Source organism: Malaclemys terrapin, chromosome 25, assembly GCF_027887155.1.
Source record: "Malaclemys terrapin pileata isolate rMalTer1 chromosome 25, rMalTer1.hap1, whole genome shotgun sequence".
Lineage (NCBI taxonomy): Eukaryota > Metazoa > Chordata > Testudines > Emydidae > Malaclemys > Malaclemys terrapin.
The window spans coordinates 11493118-11511483 of record NC_071529.1 but is presented as its reverse complement, the minus strand read 5'-3'; the positions used below and the strand labels follow the sequence as shown (position 1 = coordinate 11511483).

Below are 18366 nucleotides of genomic sequence, written 5' to 3'. Positions count from 1 at the left end.
GCGTGTAAATCCAAGGAAAATGGCCTTTCCCATAGCGCTTGGCACAACCTTCAGCCCCTGATACTCTAGCTAGAAGGAGTTTGTGCCTAGCTTTGCATGCACTGAGAAGGCCTGGGGACGATAGTGCTTTGCCTGTCTCTAGTGCTACCCATATGAGGAGCTTAAAGCCATGAATGAATTAGGCCTCGCTATTCCCCAGGAGACAGGGACTTACCATTCTCCCTATTTTGCAGAAAGGGAAACTGAGGCATGGAGAGGGGACCTGGACAGCCTGAGATCACACAGCCAATCAGTGGCAGAACCGTGACGGGAATCCAGCAGGCCTGAGTGCCCGCTCTAGCTACTAGATGGCGCTGTTTCCCAAGTTATGCACAGGATGAAAGGCCAAGCTCCCCTAGGGTTATACTGATCCTCTGATGACCTTTGAAGGCTTCTCTGGGTGCTGCCTTCTAACCCTTCCCCAATGGGGCAGGGGTGCGCAAATGGACAGAGTCCTACCACTGGGTCTCTGGAACAAATGGGGCTGGAAACAGAGCAAGCCAGGAAACGTTCACATCCAGGGAATACACAAAGGAACCAAGATGGTGGAGCCAGTCTGATCAGAGTAGGGGCGGGTGTGGCCTTCGGGTTGCTCAACCAGACCACACTCCTCTTCGGCGTGGCTGAAGTCACGGAGGGTGGGTTTGCCGGGACTCCCTGGTTTGTGGTGAGGCTGATCTGTTCCAGGTAAATCTTTGCTGGGATCTTTTGTGTTTCCAGGAAGCAAGTGGAATTTACCCGGAGGCAATAGATGCTGTTCCTGATGCCTGGGGGCGCAGAGGAGGGTGATACTGCGGGGGGGGGGGGGGGGGGCAGGAGGGGCTGAACAAACAACGCAAACAGGAAGAAAGAGCAGAGTGTGTTCGGGAAACTACAGAAAGCCCATTGACTCCATGCCAGTGGCTGGACTGCCTGGGAAAACCCAGCTCCGGGCTGTGGTTTACTTTCGCCCCGAGGGGAACTTTTCACGGCTCTGTTGCCAGCTTCGAGGCGGCTCCGAGCTCCTTGCCAAGCTCCATGACTAGGGGGTGGATGCAGGCAACCCTATGTGCCTCTTGTGCGTTCCCCATCCCCCTCCGGAGCTGGGGCTGGAAGCCGGACTTTGCTTGACAGAGGCGTTGGTGAGATGGTGGAACCTACGGTCATCCCTGTCCCCAGGTGGTGCCAATGTGGCTCTGGCCGTGGGCATCTTGCGGGGAACTGTGGAGGGGGTGGGAGTCCATCGGATCTCCCCCCTCTCTATGGGGGTCTCTTCTCCAGTGGGAGACACCGCAGTCAGAGTCTGTGGGGTCTCCCCCACGAGTGGGAGTCTTCAGGGTGCCCTCTACCACCTCTTGGAGGACTGCCCGGTTTCAACCCCATCTCCAGGGAGCAGGCTCTGGTGGAAAATGCCTGTGTCCCGCGGGGCCCTTCAGAGGAGCCTCTGTCCCTAGCTGCCCTTCCCGAAAGCCCTCTCAGTGCTGCCGGTATCCAGCTGTCCCAGCACTGTCACGCCTCTCTCTCTGACAGGTGAAAGACCTCAGCCACCTGGGGGCTGAACACATGGTGCTGGGCAGATCGAAGGAGGGGGCTGCCTGGCGCCATTCATCACCGAGACAGATCCAATCGCAGCGGGGCAATCAACGTCACTTCGGCATGATGCGTGGCAGTGACCAAGGGGTCAGCCCCAGCCCCAGGCGACAAAGAGACTCGGTGGAAACAACTGCTTGATGGATGCAAGCGTTATCTAGGAGCCAGGGGTTATTTGTGTGTGTGTGCGTAGGTGAGGGAGGGTACGCCTGGGTGTACCTGGTATGCATAGCTCAGAGTGTGGGGGTGCTCTCCTTGTGCCCATGTGCAGGCCTAGCCCAGCGCGCAGGGCGATTTGTTTGCCTGTTCAGTCTCCCACGTGCAATCTCCCGCAGCTGCCTTGTTTGACGGCTGAACCCTCATTATTGCTAAAATCAAATTCAATAGAGCCACTCAGCAAGCAGCGACGTGGGCTGGAGCCGCGGCTGTGCTAGCCGGTCTAGAGCTGCTGTCAGGAAACCCGCGGGGATGACAGATGGCACGTTCCTCCCGAGCCATTGGCCAAAAGCACAAAGCCTCTGTCATTCAGACACCGCAGTGCTACCCCGGCTGACATTTTGGGGAGCCTTTCCATGGTTCCGATTCCAGCTCGGGGGGTTCTGAGCCCTCGGCCCCGTGTTTTTCTGTATTAAAGTCACTGGCTTAGTAAACTCTGGAATGGTTCTTCTGCTTCTTTCCCAGCTGGAGTGGTTGCCTCTGGTTTCCCGAGATCCTGTTTTCATGCAAATGAATGAATATTAATTCAATACTAAATAATGACTATTAACAATTCCCTTCCCTCTGAGGATCTTATCGCGCTTCACAACCGTTAGTGAATTCTGCCTGGGATCTGGCCAGGCTCGGAGGAAGACATTAGGCACTCTAGGTCGGTGCCGAAGGGTTGCGGTTTCCTTAGTCAGGTGACTACATCAGAAGCGCAACTTTCATTTTAAAAAGGAAGTCGGTCTCAACCGCTCCCGGCTGCAAGGGAAAGCTTGAAAATGGGAAGCAAACGGCGTCTGCCTGAGTCTGCAGAGAGCCTGGTGCAGCAGCTCTGAGAGCTGTGAACTGCCCCATTCATCTGTAAGGGGTGATAACGTCAAGATCTGTTGTTCTGGGGGAAACCTGCCCACCCCACCCCACTCCACGAGGAATTTGCGTGTGGCAAGCGTAGAATGGTTCAGTGGGCCCAGCCGTGGACGGTGGGTATCATAGGCTGGTGGAGGCGGTGCCTCCCCAAACAGCCAGGTGTGGTCCCGCCCACACTCCATCCCCAAGCCACCCCCCCTTTGCTTCCTGCTCGGTGCAGCTCCACTAGTTTCCGTGGCCCTTGCTTGGGTCTCACCTGCCCTCCCAGTCCCAGTGCTCTGGGGCTGGGGGACGTGGATTCACTCTGGGGCTGGGGGCACTTGCCTGGGGCGGGGGCCAGCAGCTGCGCTGGGAGGACCTCTGGGCTCTGACCGGGGGGCGGGGGGGCAGTGTGGAAGGGGCGGAGCTGGAGGCTAGCCTCCCCCAGCCGGCGGCTCACATGCTGCCCATGTGTCCAGCACACCTTTCTTGATTCACGCCATTGCCTCCTTGCTGAGACTGCCAACATAAGGGCCAATCAGTGTCACGTGTAATAGGTGCAGAGGGACCTCTGGGCAGAGGCCCATCAAACTCATTTCACATAGATCAGATAACTTTAAATCACCAACATAAAGGTGAAAGGCTCTTTATCCTGTCACCAATCCCAGAGCTAGTCAGTTGCTCCCAGTTCCAGGGTTAGAACTTCACTGGCAGATCCAAACCCTCTGAACCTTCACCCCACATCCTGCCTTGTTCCCTACATGCTTCGTACAGAGACATCGTACAGAGACACCTTTTCCCTCCACCTGCCACCATGAAGGTCGTTACTCAGTGGCCAGTAGAAGCTCTTTAAGAAAACCAGCATCTATATAAATCCAGTCCCTAGTGACCTCGCTCCACACTGGGCACAAAACATGGCTTCACATTGTGTTCACGTTGGCCACAAACTCATCCCCAGCAGTTTCAATACTCAGGATTCCTCCCAGAAAGCAACCTGGGGTGTCTGGGATTTAAGGTGGCTTTAAAGGCAGCCTTACAAAATAAAATACACACAAGGAAACAATCTTTCCCCATGTTAACCCAGTGTATTTATTTGCATGTACGGGACTGGAAGGAGGAAAAAGGTCAAAAGCAATATTTTTCAGGCCCTGCAACAGGACAAGCAGCTGGCAACCTGCCCTGTGCCAACTATTATATCATGTGTGCCAAGGTTACACAATGTGACCAACTCTTGGGGGAGGCTAGCAGAAGCAAAACAAAATCGAGGCGGTGCCTGGCTCCCTGTTTATTGAGGACACCCACAAAAGTGCTGGTCAGAAGACAGGGGTGGGGGTTCTGCAGGAAAATTTGATTTTGTGATCAGTGGGACTACAGATTTACCCTAATCATGAGATCAAATGGAAAAAGTCCATGAAAGTTCATAAGATGTTACCATCGCCTATCGTAACAATTGTTGATGGAAAGTAGGTCAAGCTGCTGTTCAATAATGAGTGTAATGAACAGATGCAAGAGGACCAGACAGACTACATTAGTGCAAACAAAAAAAGGCCACATTGATATGATTCAAGGACTATGTTGAAATCATGCTTGGCGAAGCTAGAAGTGGAACCAGAAATTAATGAACCAAAATGGATGTGTCAGATATTGGACCTAATTGGTGGACAAAATAAGGGGTGGGCTAGTCCACCCATCACTCCCTTTTTTGGTCCTTAAAGAAAAAGACTTTGGGAGGGGAGAGACAGAAGAACAGATGGAGGCTACTGGAGCAAGTTTCACCAGCATGGTTGCCGCCCACACTGTTTCCTGGGCCCCTGCGTCTTCATCCCCCTAATCTTAAGAGATGTACGGACCAGACCAGGTCAGAGAGAGGGACCTAGATAACATCACACCTCTACCTGCTCCAGCTAAATCCAAAATGCCACCTGGGATGGAATGGGATCGGACTGTAACAACAACGACAGCAGCTCCAGCCCATGTTAAGGTCTTCTCTTTTCCGCAAAAGGACAGTAATTACCGTCTTTGAGTGGGTGGGTGAGGTAATATCTTTTATTGGACCAATGTCTGATGGTAAGACAGATTTCCGAGCTCTTCTTCAGGAAGCTTGTCTCTCTCACCAACAGAAGTTGATCCAATAAAAGATATTCCCTCGCCCACCTCATCGCACTAATAGCGTGGGACTGACCCTGCGTATGTCTTTGACACTGTCAGACAAGGGGGCTATTCCTCTAAAGCTTCTCTGCAGCTCCAGGGACGTGCTAGAACGGAAGCCTTACTCGGTCCTTTACGTGGCAGAGGCTTTCGCTGTTTTCCCGTCTTTTCCGCCTCTTTAATGAAAGGCTAAGAGGGTTTTCAGGGCTGTCTTTGCCCTGGTACTAGGCAGGTTCAGGTCTCTACCCCGGACCTTGTTAACGCTGTTGGACAGTGAGTGGGTGATGCCTAGGGAGGTTGTGGAATCTCCATCTCTGGAGATATTTAAGAGTAGGTTAGATAAATGTCTATCCGGGATGGTCTAGACAGTAGTTGGTCCTGCCATGCGGGCAGGGGACTGGACTCGATGACCTCTCGAGGTCCCTTCCAGTCCTAGAATCTATGAATCTATGAATCTATGTTAACACCTTTGGCCCATGTGTTCCAGCTAACTTAACACAGCAGCCCCCAACCTATTGCTGGGGGGCGCCCTGCCCTGCCCCCGCTGCAGGGAGCTGAGGTCCCAGGGAGCCAGGGCCAGCTGGGGGCTGGGTTCAAGCACACACTGCACATGGGGGTGGTCACCTAACCCTGACTGCGCGTGCGTAGTAGAGCACATTTCCCCCTCCCGTTCAGGCCTGCGATTACAGCTCGCTGGGGCCACCTGCCGGGCAGTTGTCGCCACTGTCCCCCTCCCAGCCACCTTCTAATTGGTCAATGTGCCGCCCTCGCTCCAGCCAATCGGAACGCCGGCACGTTGCACTTTGCTTCCTTTTCATTGGGCGCGGTAAGCCCGTGCGTGCGTACGCCCTGATTGGCTCCGCCGTCCTGGGGTGCTGCCCGGTGATTGGCTGGGTTGGGGGGCGGAGGGGGCGGAGTTTCCAAATTTCGACTGGGACAGGTACGAGCGGAGGCGAGCGGCTGCGCGGGAGGCCGGAGAGAGCTGGGCGGAGGGGCATGCAGGTGGGAGCCGGCCCCGCCCCCGGAGAGTGATACCCCCCCCACCGGAGCAGCCCCCCCCCGAGAGTGTCCTCCCTCCCCCATCAGAGCAGCCCCCCCCGAGAGTGTCCTCCCTCCCCCGCCAGAGCAGCCCCCCCCCGAGAACAACCCCCCCCCCAGAGTGTTCTCCCTCCCCCACCAGGGCAGCCCCCCCCCCGAGAGCAACCCCCCCCCCAGAGTGTTCTCCCTCCCCCACCAGGGCAGCCCCCCTCCCTGGCCAGATTGACCCCCCCCCCCGAGAGAGTCCTTCCCCTCCCCACCAGAGCAGCCCCCCCCTGCCAGAGCAGACCCCCCTGAGAGCAACCCCCCCCAGAGTGTCCTCCCTCCCCCATCAGAGCAGCCCCCCCCGAGAGTGTCCTCCCTCCCCCGCCAGAGCAGCCCCCCCCGAGAACAACCCCCCCCCCAGAGTGTTCTCCCTCCCCCACCAGGGCAGCCCCCCCCCCCGAGAGCAACCCCCCCCCAGAGTGTTCTCCCTCCCCCACCAGGGCAGCCCCCCCCCCCCCCGAGAGCAACCCCCCCCCCAGAGTGTTCTCCCCCCCGCCAGAGCAGCCCCCCTCCCTGGCCAGATTGACCCCCCCCCCCGAGAGAGTCCTTCCCCTCCCCACCAGAGCAGCCCCCCCCTGCCAGAGCAGACCCCCCTGAGAGCAACCCCCCCCAGAGTGTCCTCCCTCCCCCGCCAGAGCAGCCCCCCCCCCAAGAGTGTCCTCTCCTCCTACCAGAGCAGCTCCCCCAGAGAGTGTTGTCCTCCCCCCACCAGGGCAGCCCCCCACCCTGGAGACTGTCCTCCCCCCACTAGGCACTAGCACCCCACCCCCCTGGAGAAGGTCCTCCCTGCCCCCCTGAGGAATCCCCCCCCCAGGGGCTGCTGGTTGTCTTGGATTTGCACCATATACATTTCTCTGAGGCCTGAGTTCTCAAGTTGGGGGTTGTGAACAGGTGCCAGGGAGCTGCTCCCCTGCTCCCCTTCCCATGATAAATTGGAGGGGAGTCTCAGCGGCTTCCACTGTGGAAGAGATTGATGGAGGAGTGAAGGGCCCCACGGTGGGAAAGGTTGAGAACCGCTGCTCTGATCTGTATGCCTAGGTGCTCACATGGCCCTCATCCCCCTTGTATCTGAGGCCCAGATCCCCCCGGGATATTTCAGCACCTAAGGGAGTTAGATGCCTAGATACCTAGGAGGCACTTAGGCCCAAGTCCTTCAAAGAAACAATTGGGAAATAATCTCTCTGGTTTCCTCCTGGAAGAGTCAAACCTAAACACACCTAATTCTGTTAATCAAGCCGGTTACACTGACTCTGTGTGCACGGGTGTAGAGCTGTTGTAGGAGAGTTAAATCTTTGCATTTAGTTCTAAGCCCCGTGAGACTCCAAGTCCTTCAGATCTCTTGTGGCGGGGAGTTCCCCCGTCTAGGCCCGACCACTGTCCGAGTTCCATCTCCTGCACTCGCTGTATTAGTTGACTGTTTTCAGAGTTCCGGTGGAAATCTCTTCACTTATCCTCCCACTGACTTTTGGTCTCCGAACAAAAACAGTTGCGAACGTTCGGTGCGGTCGTGACAATGCTTTTGTCATACCCTGGCTGAGCATAACCTAACCCGTTGTCCCCGGATGTCCTCTGTCTGTCCAGGAAAGTAGAGCATCCGAGTTTGGATCAGCACCGCAAGAGACTAGACCTTTGCCTTCTGTTAGGGCATGGAACCCAAGGGCTGGGGAGCATCGTTTGCTAGGAGCTAGGGTAGCAGGGGAGTGTCAGAGATGGGCTGCATGGGCTTGGGAGATGGCAGATGCTAGGGGTGTGGGTGGGAAGGTGTGGCGGATGGGGAGGATTACAGGCCACGCACTGGCTTTGTTACCTGTATTATCAGGCTTTGTTCATCCCACAGATTCTCCCTATTTATGGCAATGTCTGTCTCTCTTCACCAGGACTATCAGAATTTGCCGATTGACATCCAGACAAGCAAGCTGCTAGGTAGGATATTAGCTCCTGTCCCCACCTTCCAGCTGGAGAGGGAGGACATTGTGGGAGGGGGCACATGCTGGAGGAGGTGAGGGGTTAGGTGGGCCAGAGAATGGGCCATCAGCGTGCGCACGAGTTTCCTTCCACTGTGAAGCTCACATCCTTCCGATTTCAGCAGGACTCGGGAATGAGGAGAGTTTGTCGTCATTTCTCCCGTTGGGATGAAACCCCGGAGGAAGCGGAGCAGAGTTGCCCCTGTCAGCGCAAGCCTCGTATAGATTAGTGGGGTCAGCGTATGGGTGGGGCGCTGGCTTGCGATTGGAGTCCTCCCTTGATCCCCCGAACGGGCTGGGTGTGGATCCCCTAGCACACTGACACGCCTCCTCCCTGCTCGGAGAAGTAAGAGAGAAGTTAGTTCATTCTTCGTCTCTCTCTGCTGAGACAGCCAGCAAGGAGTGTGTGTGTGGGGGGAAGCTTGTGGTGCAGCCCCCCCGGAGACCCTCCAGCTCAGAGGGGCTACTGGACAGCTGCCAGAGGGTAACGATGGCGTCTCGTCGCTACCCATTTTGACCGCGTTTACAGCAGCTGCGTAGAGGTGAGGGACTCCCATCCCTGAGCCAATGATTGGAACCCCCCCCCAGCAGTGCCCTCCCTCTGCCGTCTCCCGGCTGCCCCTCGCTCCTGCTGGTGGACACCGAGGTGTTTAACCTCCGTGTGTCCCTGCTGCAGATTGGCTGGTGGACAGGAGACACTGCAACCTGAAATGGCAGAGCCACGTGCTGACTATCCGCGAGAAGATCAACGCGGCCATTCAGGACATGCCAGAGAGCGAGGAGATCAAGCAGCTGCTCTCGGGATCCTGTGAGTGGGGCTGGGGAGAAGAGGAGGATCTCCGTGATGCAGGCTTGGGTGCCAGCGTCTGAAGTGGGGGTGGCGGGTCCCATTAATGCAGGGGATTTGCCATGAAGGCCGTTTACGCGCATGGGGCCTGGTCAGTCGCTTGGCATCCTGTGGCCCCACTGGCAGTTCGCTGCTGCGATCGAGGGTCGTGAGCGTGTCCATCCCAGGGCTGAGGGGCTTGTGTGTCCCCCTCCTTGCCCCCCAGTCATCTCTCGCAAGCACTAGGCCCATTGCAGGTGCCAGAGGAATCCAGCCCCAAGGACTGTGGGTATTTCAAACATTCCTGTTTAGAAAGGAGACCGAAGCCCAGTGACACGTGCCCCCTTGCCCTGTTGCTGCGCCAATGTATAATGTGAAGGGCTGGAGCTTTGAACGGCAAACCTGGGAACCTCGTCCTTCCCCCCCCATCAGCCCCGGGTGACTGGGTATCGCATCCCGTCTGCCGTCCCAGCTCTCTGTCTCATTCCAGATATTCACTATTTTCACTGCCTGAGGATTGTGGACATTCTTAAAGGGACCGAGGCCTCCACTAAAAACATCTTTGGTCGCTACTCTTCCCAGCGGATGAAGGTGAGCAGCCCGTGGAGGCAGGCCCGGGCGGTCGGACTTGTCCAAGAATTTGCCAAGTTGGTTCCACTTTCAAGCAAGTCAGGCTGGGCTGTTAGCGGGATGAATGGAGCCAGCGTCTCTAGGATGCCGGTTCGAATCCAGCCTGAGTCTACAGCAATTAGAAGCTGTTGCTCTCTGGGGCCTGTACGGTGGCCCCTGTGTGAAACGAGTGATAATAATAATCCCTATCTCTTATCTAGTGCTTTCCATCGCTATCATCAGCTCCATTGTACAGCTGGGGAAACCGAGGCACAGAACGGGGAAGTGATTTGCCCCAGGTCACTCAGCAGAGCCAGGAATAGAACCCAGGTCTCTGAAGTCTCAGTCTGGTGCTGTGTCCGCTAAGCCAGCCGCATGGGTGGATGCCATCAGTTCAGTGCCCCATGTTAGAGGGTCCCTGGTGACTGCACCATTTCCAAGCACCGAACTCCCACTTTGCTGCCAAGTGTGGCCGTGTCCCCTGCCCCTGCTTGTTCTTTGGCTGTCACGCTGCACGGGCCGACGCTTTGTGCTTCTCTGGCTTCATTGGGCATCTTCTCAGCCTCTCCCTTTTTCTGCTCTCCGTTCCAGGACTGGCAGGAGATCCTGTCCCTGTATGAAAAGGAAAACACCTACCTAGGTAAGGCAGCCTCACCTCACCGCATTGGGACGCGTAGGCGTTCGGCCGCGGGCAGCCGCCTGCTTTCTTCCGGCCAGAGCTCGGGTGTGACTTGCTGGGGACGGCGTCTGCATGGCATGAGCTCACCTGTACTCCCAGCTCTCACACGCTGAGCCAGGTCCCTGCGTCCCGTCCCAGCCCCACTTCCCTTAGCCTTTTGCAGCCTGTATAAACGAGTCATTCACCCAGAGCCGAGGGGGGCACAGAAGCCATTCTGCACCGGCGGCACTGACCGTCTCAGCCGTGTCAGAACTAAGACACATTGGCAGCATGTGTGTGCGCGGGGGAGACCTGGCAGTGGTGGCGTGAGCACTGTGCCCATTCTGACATAGAAGCTTTTGCTGTCCTGGCCCATTGCTCAGTACTGGAATTACACGTCCTTAAAGTGAGTGGTGGGGCTGGGGCGAATGGGTCAGCGCTCGGAGAGGGTATCCTCCTGCGCTTGGCCTGGCTTTCCGGGTAGGGAAAGGTCCGTGCCCCAAATGTCTCCTCTCCTGTCTGTCCCTTCACCCCCTCCCTCGCAGTGGAACTCGCCAGCCTTCTCGTGCGCAACGTCAGCTACGAGATCCCGTCCCTGAAGAAACAGATCAGCAAGTGCCAGCAGTTGCAGCAGGAGTACAGCCGCAAGGAGGAGGAGTGCCAGCTGGGGGCCGCCGAGATGCGGGAGCGCTTCTACAGCTCCTGCAAGCAGTACGGCATCACCGTGAGTCCCTCGCTGGGCCTGGGAGGGCCAGGTCTGCTCAGAGAATCTCAGGGCTGGAAGGGACCTCAGGAGGTCATCTAGTCCAACCCCCTGCTCAAAGCAGGACCAATCCCCAACTAAATCATCCCAGCCAGGGCTTTGTCAAGCCTGACCTTAAAAACCGCTAAGGAAGGCGATTCCACCACCTCCCTGGGGAACCCATTCCAATGCTTCACCACCCTCCTAGTGAAAAAGTGTTTCCTAATATCCAACCGAAACTTCCCCCACTGCAACTTGAGACCATTGTTCCTTGTTCTGTCATCTGGTACCACTGAGAACAGTCTAGATCCATCCTCTTTGGAACCCCCTTTCAGGTAGTTGAAAGCAGCTATCAAATCCCCCTCATTCTTCTCTTCTGCAGACTAAACAATCCCAGTTCCCTCAGCCTCTCCTCATAAGTCATGTGCTCCAGCCCCCGCCGTGTGCTCCCCTGTGCCCAGGACGGGCTGGGCCTGCTCAGAGAGCATGGACGCTGCCTTAGCCTCACACAGCACCCGCCGCGTGCCCGCCTGTGCCTGGGAGGGGCTGGGCCTCTCCTTTCCAAGAGGGTCCTAGCTCCCGCCACCTCTCCCCATCTCTTGGCTCGCTGGGCCTTCAGTGCCCTCTGCTGTGTCCCACCCCTGCGGTATTGGGACGCTCTCAGCACTGCACAGCCATTCCTACCAGTGCCCTGAACAGCCCTGCCCCCCGGCTCTACTTCACCTGCCCGTCACCAATGGCTCGGCCCAGGAACCTCCCCATTTCCAAACCTCGGGGCCTCACCAGGACCCTGGGCATGCCTTCCCCACACCCCTGGGAGGCTGTCTGAGCAGACGAGGGCCGGCTGTGGCTAGGAGGACACCTGCATTGGAAAGTGCCTCTCTTTCCTGCAAGTCCTGAGCTGGCTTCTTGCCCCCAGGCTGCTAGTGCCGGTTTGTGCCCGTGGAACTGCCCGCGCTGCCACTGCTCACCCCTGCAGATCCACTGGGCTCCGGTTCCCCTACCTCTCGTCCACTCGCTCCTGCCTGTTCTGCGCTCCAGGAGCTGAGCGTCTGCGCCGGGGGCTGTCCCCCGGCAACCACACCCCAGCTCCCTCTGGCTCCATTGGTGGTCTCCTGCCCTTAAGCCAGCTTGCGTTCCAGCATTCGCTAGGGCTCTTTCCTCCACCCATTGCTCTTTGCTGGGATCAGATGCTCCATCCCCCCAGCCTGGCAGCCCAAGCGAGCCCCGTGGTTTGGCTGGGGGGAGGCTGATGGCCTGAGTACCTGGGTCCCTGCTCTAACGCGCCCCTGCTCGATCTCGCTGTGCAGGGCGATAACGTGCGCCGGGAGCTGCTGGCCTTGGTGAAGGACCTGCCGGCGCTGCTGACGGAGATCGGGGCCGGGGCCCGGGTGCTCTCGGAAGCCATCGATTCGTACCAGGCCTGTGTGCAGTTCGTGTGTGAGAGGTAACCAGACACCTGCCTGGGGAACGCCCCGCAGGGACTGGTCTCTCTCTCCCCCAGTTCGAGCAGGAGTTGATCCTCTGCTTCGGTACTCGAATCCGGGACAGCATGGAGGTGTTAACGGTGCTGGGCTGGGTAGCCCCAGATCCGGGCATGGTAGGGGGCAGGCAGGCCAAATGTGCAGAGCCCCTGAGAGGGAAGAGGATTCTGGGGCTTCCTTCTGCTCCAGGGTGTCTTTTTCCTCCCTCCCCCGTCCTTCGGATAAGTGGTTTCTGGAGATCTAACCCCTGCCCTGGTTTCACACCCACCTTTGCTGCTCAGTTTCCCAGCTGAGATCTGCCCGTGGAATTAGCTGATTGTGGAAGCCCTGGGCTTTTCCTGGCTGTTTGGGCACATCTTTAAATACCCCCGGCAGTGCCGGGCTGAGTCCCTGACGTTCTCAGCAGGAGCGCGCTGCCTGGTTTGCTGCCTCCTCGGCGACTCTCCGAGTTCCCCCATCCCTCCTGGGCTGGGAGAGTCCGAGACCGTAATAAGCCTGGTTTAAATCCAGATAAGGAGAAAGGTGGCGGTAAAGTGCCATCCCTGGGCTCTATGTTCCCCCTCTCTGAGCCGCCCACGTCCAGCCGGTGCCATTGCTGGGAGAAGGGGTCGTTATCTCCGTGCCGGAGAGTCGAGCTGGATCCTTGCTGCTGCTCCTGGCAGCCGCCGTCAGGGAGATTCCCCGGTCACAGCTGATGCAGACTCCACAGCCTGCTCCCCCGTACCCCCGTGGCACTGTGTGCATCCGTGCAGCTGGCAGGAGCAGAGCCGGGGGGAGGCAGAAGGGCTCCCAGTGCCCGGCTGCCCTGACGCTGCCCTGGCCCTGTCGTGTGTTCCAGCGCCACGGAGCAGGTGGTGCCCATGCTGCGACACGTGCAGGAGCGCGGGAACTCGACCGTCTACGAGTGGAGGAGGGGGGTGGAGCCCACCATGGTGGAGCGCCCACGGACGGAGGAGGTGCCCGAGCAGCAGGACGAGGAGGCGGTAGGTGCCGGCCGGGCCGCCATCGAATGGAAGAGAATATGGCCCAAGGGGGGTTGCTAAGCAGATGGGCCCGAGTCTAAATGCCCCGTGGGCCTTGCATGGGACAGAGGCAGTGGGGCAGGCACAATGAATTGACCCAAACTCAACCCAGTCTTTCCTGATTGGCTTATTCTCATTGGCTGGTGGGGCTGGGAACATCACGTCTGAAACACCCGGATTCCAAGGTTCAGTTCCCAGCAAGGCCGACTCAACCCTGCATCTTCCCCAGGGAGAGAAGTTGAGTCCCAGGAGTTCACTGGCAGGCAGAGACCTGAGAAAACCAGGTCCCCTCTGCTCTGCATGGGGCTCTCAGGTCCTGGGACTTGCTCCTGGGTCCTTGGCCAGAATGTTCCCTCCCCTCCATGCTATAGACTGTGCTGGGCGCTGGTTCTGCCCCAGAGGTAGCTGCATTTCTTTGCTAGGAGAAGGAATCCCTAACGCTTGGGGTCCTTCAGTGCAGTGTAAACATACAGGATCACCCTCCTCCCTGCGCTTTCCAGCGCCGCCTGGTCATGCCGAGGTACCACGAGAACCGGCCGCTCCTCCGGGACTTCTGGTGTGATTTGCGGCCTCCCGTAGAGCACCTGAATCGAGCTTCTGAGGGTCACCCCTGGCTTGTGCGAAGGGGAGAGGAGAGGTGTCTCCATGGCCCATGGAGCTGCCAGCTAGAGAGAGCACAAGGGTTGACAGCTCCAGGCTCTCCCAGCCTGTGGTGCCGGTTAGAGCTCCTCTCTCGGGGGGCGTCTTGCTCTTCTCATTGCAGATCGACTGGGGGGACTTAGGGGTGGAGTCCACACCTGCCCCCGTGGGGGTTGATTACAGCATCTCCGGGGAAGACGGAGCCCAGGCCGAGGAGGTGGACTGGGGGATCTCACTGGAACCTGACCCACAGGTGGGTGTGTGCTGTACCCCTCTTCCCCCTGCTGGGCATCCGCCGGCCAGGCAGCTACTCACCCTGTGGGGTCACAGCCATGCTGTGCAGTACAGGCTGGATCCGGTCTGGCTGGGACCCTGGGGGAAGGCGTAGACTGTGGAGGCAATGTGGCCTAGTGGCTAGAGCACTGGACTGGGGCTCAGACCTGGGTTCCATTCCCCACGCTGCCACTGGCCCTGCTGAGTGAGTTCCCACCCCATGCCTCAGTTTCCCCATCTGTAAAACAGGAATGGGCCTATGTAAAGTGCTAGCTCTTGGCTGCTTCTCTCTCAAGGCGAGGGCTGCTCAGGGCTCCCACCCTGGGGGCGGCGCTATGGGGCAGAGCGCCTGTTCTTATGGGAGGCTGCCTTTGACTCACTGCAGGGAGCCGGCACTGACGGGATAGACTGGGGAGACGGGAGTGGCGGTGACCCGGTGCAGATCACAGTGCTGGAGGCTGGCATCCAGGGTAAGGTCCTTCTCCTCTGCCTCTCCCCAGCCCAGGGCGGCTGGCAGTGTCGGGCAGTTGAGCACAGTGGGTGGCTGGTATGGAGACAGGGCGGGAAATGTCCTTGGGAACCGTGCAGCCGGGATCGTAACCTCTGCCACCCTCCAGTGCCTGTCTGTGGCCTTCTCCTTCCCAGTCTCTAACCTGAGCCGATAGTGGCCTCAGAGACACTGTCACACTGGGGTGCGGGCTGACTCCCTGGCGGAGCTGGGGGGGGATGTGGCTGGCAAGGCTTGGTGGGGGGAATTTTGCTCGGAAGGGACAGGGCGGTGGGAGCTGAGGTTCCCAAATGAGTTGAGCCAGCAGAGCTCTTCCTGGGGTGGGGGAAGGGAGCCAGGCCCCTGGCACGGCCAGCTGGGCACACCTGGCACCTGAGTGGAGTTAGCACCTGAATGAACATCAGGCAGCCACTAGAGGGCGCCGGGGGATGGCACTTCCTACCTCAGGCAGGGGGTTCGCATTGGCTTTGAATGCAGAGGGATGCCAGGTCTGGAAGGAGGCCGGCTGCTCCCCTGGGGACTTTGCCAGGGCGGCTGGGCCCAGCGCTCTGCGCACCAGGCCGGTCTTGCTGGGCGGCTGCCCCAGGAAAGCGTGTGGAGCTCTATGGTGAGGGGCAGTGACTCGAGGCGATCTGGTGCCCGGCGGGGAGCCCGCTCAGACCCTCCGCGGCTGCTCAGTGAGGTCTCCCCCTGCTCCTCTTCCCAGCACCCCCTACCCCGTGTGCTTCTCCTGTTCAGTCCCAGATGGAGTCGCCCGAGGGCCTGATGCTTTGACCCTCCTGGAGAGCCCGGAGACCCGGAACCAGTTCATCGACGAGCTGATGGAGGTATCCCGGGACAGGGCTTAGCACACACTAAGGAATTAAGGGGGAATGGGGTATGTTGCTTATCCCCCTTATACACCTGGGGAAACTGAGTCACGGCACAGCCTAAGACATGCTGCCTCAGTGCGAAGCCTGGAATAGAACCCAGGAGTCCTGCGTTCCAGACCTCCTTGTTCTGACGGTTGGACCCCCAGAGCTGGGAACAGAGCCCAGCAATCCAAACTCCTGATCATTTGGCCCCCCCGCCTCCACCCGCTCTAACCGCTAGTCCCCGATTCACAAACAGCGAGAGGCTATTCCGGCTGGCTGGGTACTTGAGTGAACATCTGGAGCTTTGAAGGGCACGTTCATACCCCTGATCCGGACTGGAATCTAGGCAGCCGGCACCGTGGTGCTCTCTGGCACCTCGTGGACTTCATGCCAGTGCAGCTGAAGCAGGAGGGCTGCCAGCCTGTGCGTCCCCCAAGGGGGGTAGGGCACTACCCCCTTCCCTTTGAGCATGGGCACTGCCGCACATGGGCTCCCCTTGGTGAGGACGGCCTGCAGCCGCCCAGCACAGCTCAAAAGCCTGACGTTGGAGTTCCGGGGGTTCATGACAGTAGTGGAGCTGACACCCCAAAGCTTGGTCCCTGGCTGGGGGCCAGAGAAACCCAGCAGGGAGTGAAGGGCCCCTCTTTCCTGGGAGCTTTGCGTGGCACCTGCGTCCAAAGGATTTCTGCCTCTCTAGGGAGCGCTGAGCCAGCTCGCGGGAGGGAAGGGGCCCTTTCCCTCCCGCCTGGGTTGCAGGAGCGCCGTGTTCTCCAAGGGGCAGAAGGGGTTTTAAAGGGCCATGCTCCACGAACGGTGGGGTGTCCACGCCTGCTCCCCACCCTGTGCCTCCCCTTCCCTCCCCAGCTGGAGACCTTCCTGTCCCAGCGCATCGTGGAAATGAGCGAAGAGGCCGACGTGGTGTCAGTGAGCCAGTTCCAGCTGGCCCCGCCCATCCTGCAGGGCCAGACCACGCACAAGGTGGGCGCCATGGTGTCGGCTGTACGGGAGCTGATTGGCCGGCTGACCAACCTGCGGATGCAGCACCTGTTCCTGATCCTGGCCTCCCCAAGGTGCGTGGGGGGGCCCCCTCCTCTCTCCCAGCCTGGTGTGTAGGGGGGACCCCCTTCCTTCCTGTGGGGCTGGGGAGGTTTGTCCTCGAGGGAGGAGACCCTAGGATCGGGGTGACAGAGTGGATTGACGGAGCTAGCTCTGGGCCTTTGCAGAGGCAGCCCCTGGGGGCGGGGGGGACGGTGGTCTGGGTGGGTGTTGATGGCGCACCTGGGTCTCGTGGGGCAGGTACGTGGACCGGGTGAGCGAGCTCCTGCGTCAAAAGCTGAAGCAGGCGGAGCTGCTGGTGCTGAAGAAGGAGCTCACGGCGCAGAAGAGGCAGGAGGCGCTGGAGGAGCAGGGGGCCCTCGAGCCCAAACTCGACCTGCTGGCACAGAAAACCAAGGAGCTGCAGAAACTAGTAAGAAATGGGGAAGGGTCCACGGTGCCCCTGGTCAGATCTCACCCCTGTGATGCAGGGCCCCGAGTCAGATCTCACCCCCACGGCATCCCCCTCCCTGTGATGCGGGGCCCCCCGAATCAGAGGCTGCCCGCATGGTGCCCCCCTTTCTTTCCCATGTAGCCGCAGGCCCCTGATTTTGATTTCATGCACGACAGCCCCCGGCCTGCGTAACTCAGGCTTCGTTGTCTTGAACGTTTCCGCCCCCTCCGTGGAGTCCCTGCTCCCCCTGTCATAGAATCATAGAATCTCAGGGTTAGAAGAGACCTCGGGAGGTATCTAGTCCAACCCCCTGCTCAAAGCTGGCCCAATCCCCAGACAGATTTTTACCCCCGTTCCCTAAATGGCCCCCTCAAGGATTGAACTCACAACCACTGAGCTATCCCTCCCTCCCCCCCCCCCAAGTCATCCTTGGGGGGGGGCTGCCCTCTCCCCCAGTAACCTCACCGCGGGCCTGAGCCTGTGCCCTGTCTTTCAGATTGAAACGGACATTTCCAAACGGTATAGCGGGCGCCCTGTGAATCTGATGGGCACCTCCCTGTGACCCCTCCACGGCGACGCAGCCCCCTACGGAGCCGGGGTCCCCCAGAGGGGCAGGACAGAGGAGGCTTCCCTGGGGCTCTGCTAACCAGGACTTGCTCACGTTGTAAGGAGCAGATGTGTACGGGGGGGCAGGCTGCCAACTCTTGCCCTTCCCTCCCGGCTGCCTGGAGCCCCTGGAAATTGCTCAATAAAGTGTGGGGGAGCTGCTCCATCCCCACCCTGCTCCTCATGTGAATTCACGCCCCTATTCCTCTGACCCGGCCTGCAGTGTCTCTCACTGGGACGCTGGCCCCTCCCCTCCCCTCCCCTGTGTGTCTGACCAGAACACTGATTCCTCCCCCTGCCTCATAGGGACCCTGATCCCTGCCCCACAGGAAGATTGTCACTGGGTGGGGCCCTAGAGGCTTGTGTTCCGTCCCCACCACAGGGATTGGCCCAGCGCCCCGGGATCTGAGCCAGGGTCAGGTGAGCAGCGGGGCTGCCAGCAGGAGCCCTGCTTTCCCCCGGCCCGGCGCCCTTCCATCAAGCCACTGCCAATGGTTTACCTGGCTGCCTGTTATCAAGACAGCTCCGAGGCTGGCCAGTGCAGAGGCTGGCAGTGCTGTGAAATGCCCCCCACCAGCACGCTGGGAACTACCTCTGCTCCCAAGGGACCCCTCAACACCGTGCTCCAGGCTGGGCCCTGCCCCCCTTCCTGCTCCCGGGCAGCTTTTGGGGTGAGGGTTGGGGGGGGGGGGCGGCGATTCAATTTTAATTTCATAGCAGAGCAGTTGATTCATGGCTCTTTGTCGCCGGCGTTGACTCCCGTAATGACTTTCCATCAAAATGAAAAGTGGAGTGACACCGCTCAT

General features: G+C 59.1%; 1 protein-coding gene across 1 annotated transcript; it reads left to right on the top strand.

The window, feature by feature from the left end:
• The first annotated feature begins 5726 nt into the window (after window positions 1-5726).
• Window positions 5727-17744, top strand: CDK5RAP3 (CDK5 regulatory subunit associated protein 3). Its single transcript, XM_054014605.1, has 14 exons — window positions 5727-5805; window positions 7764-7809; window positions 8527-8658; window positions 9167-9267; window positions 9877-9925; window positions 10489-10667; window positions 11996-12132; window positions 13008-13152; window positions 13955-14083; window positions 14489-14573; window positions 15350-15438; window positions 16330-16535; window positions 16762-16933; window positions 17451-17744. Exons 1-14 carry the CDS (start codon window positions 5800-5802, stop codon window positions 17514-17516), a joined length of 1542 nt encoding a protein of 513 aa, XP_053870580.1. The 5' UTR covers window positions 5727-5799; the 3' UTR covers window positions 17517-17744.
• Window positions 17745-18366: the final 622 nt, after the last annotated feature.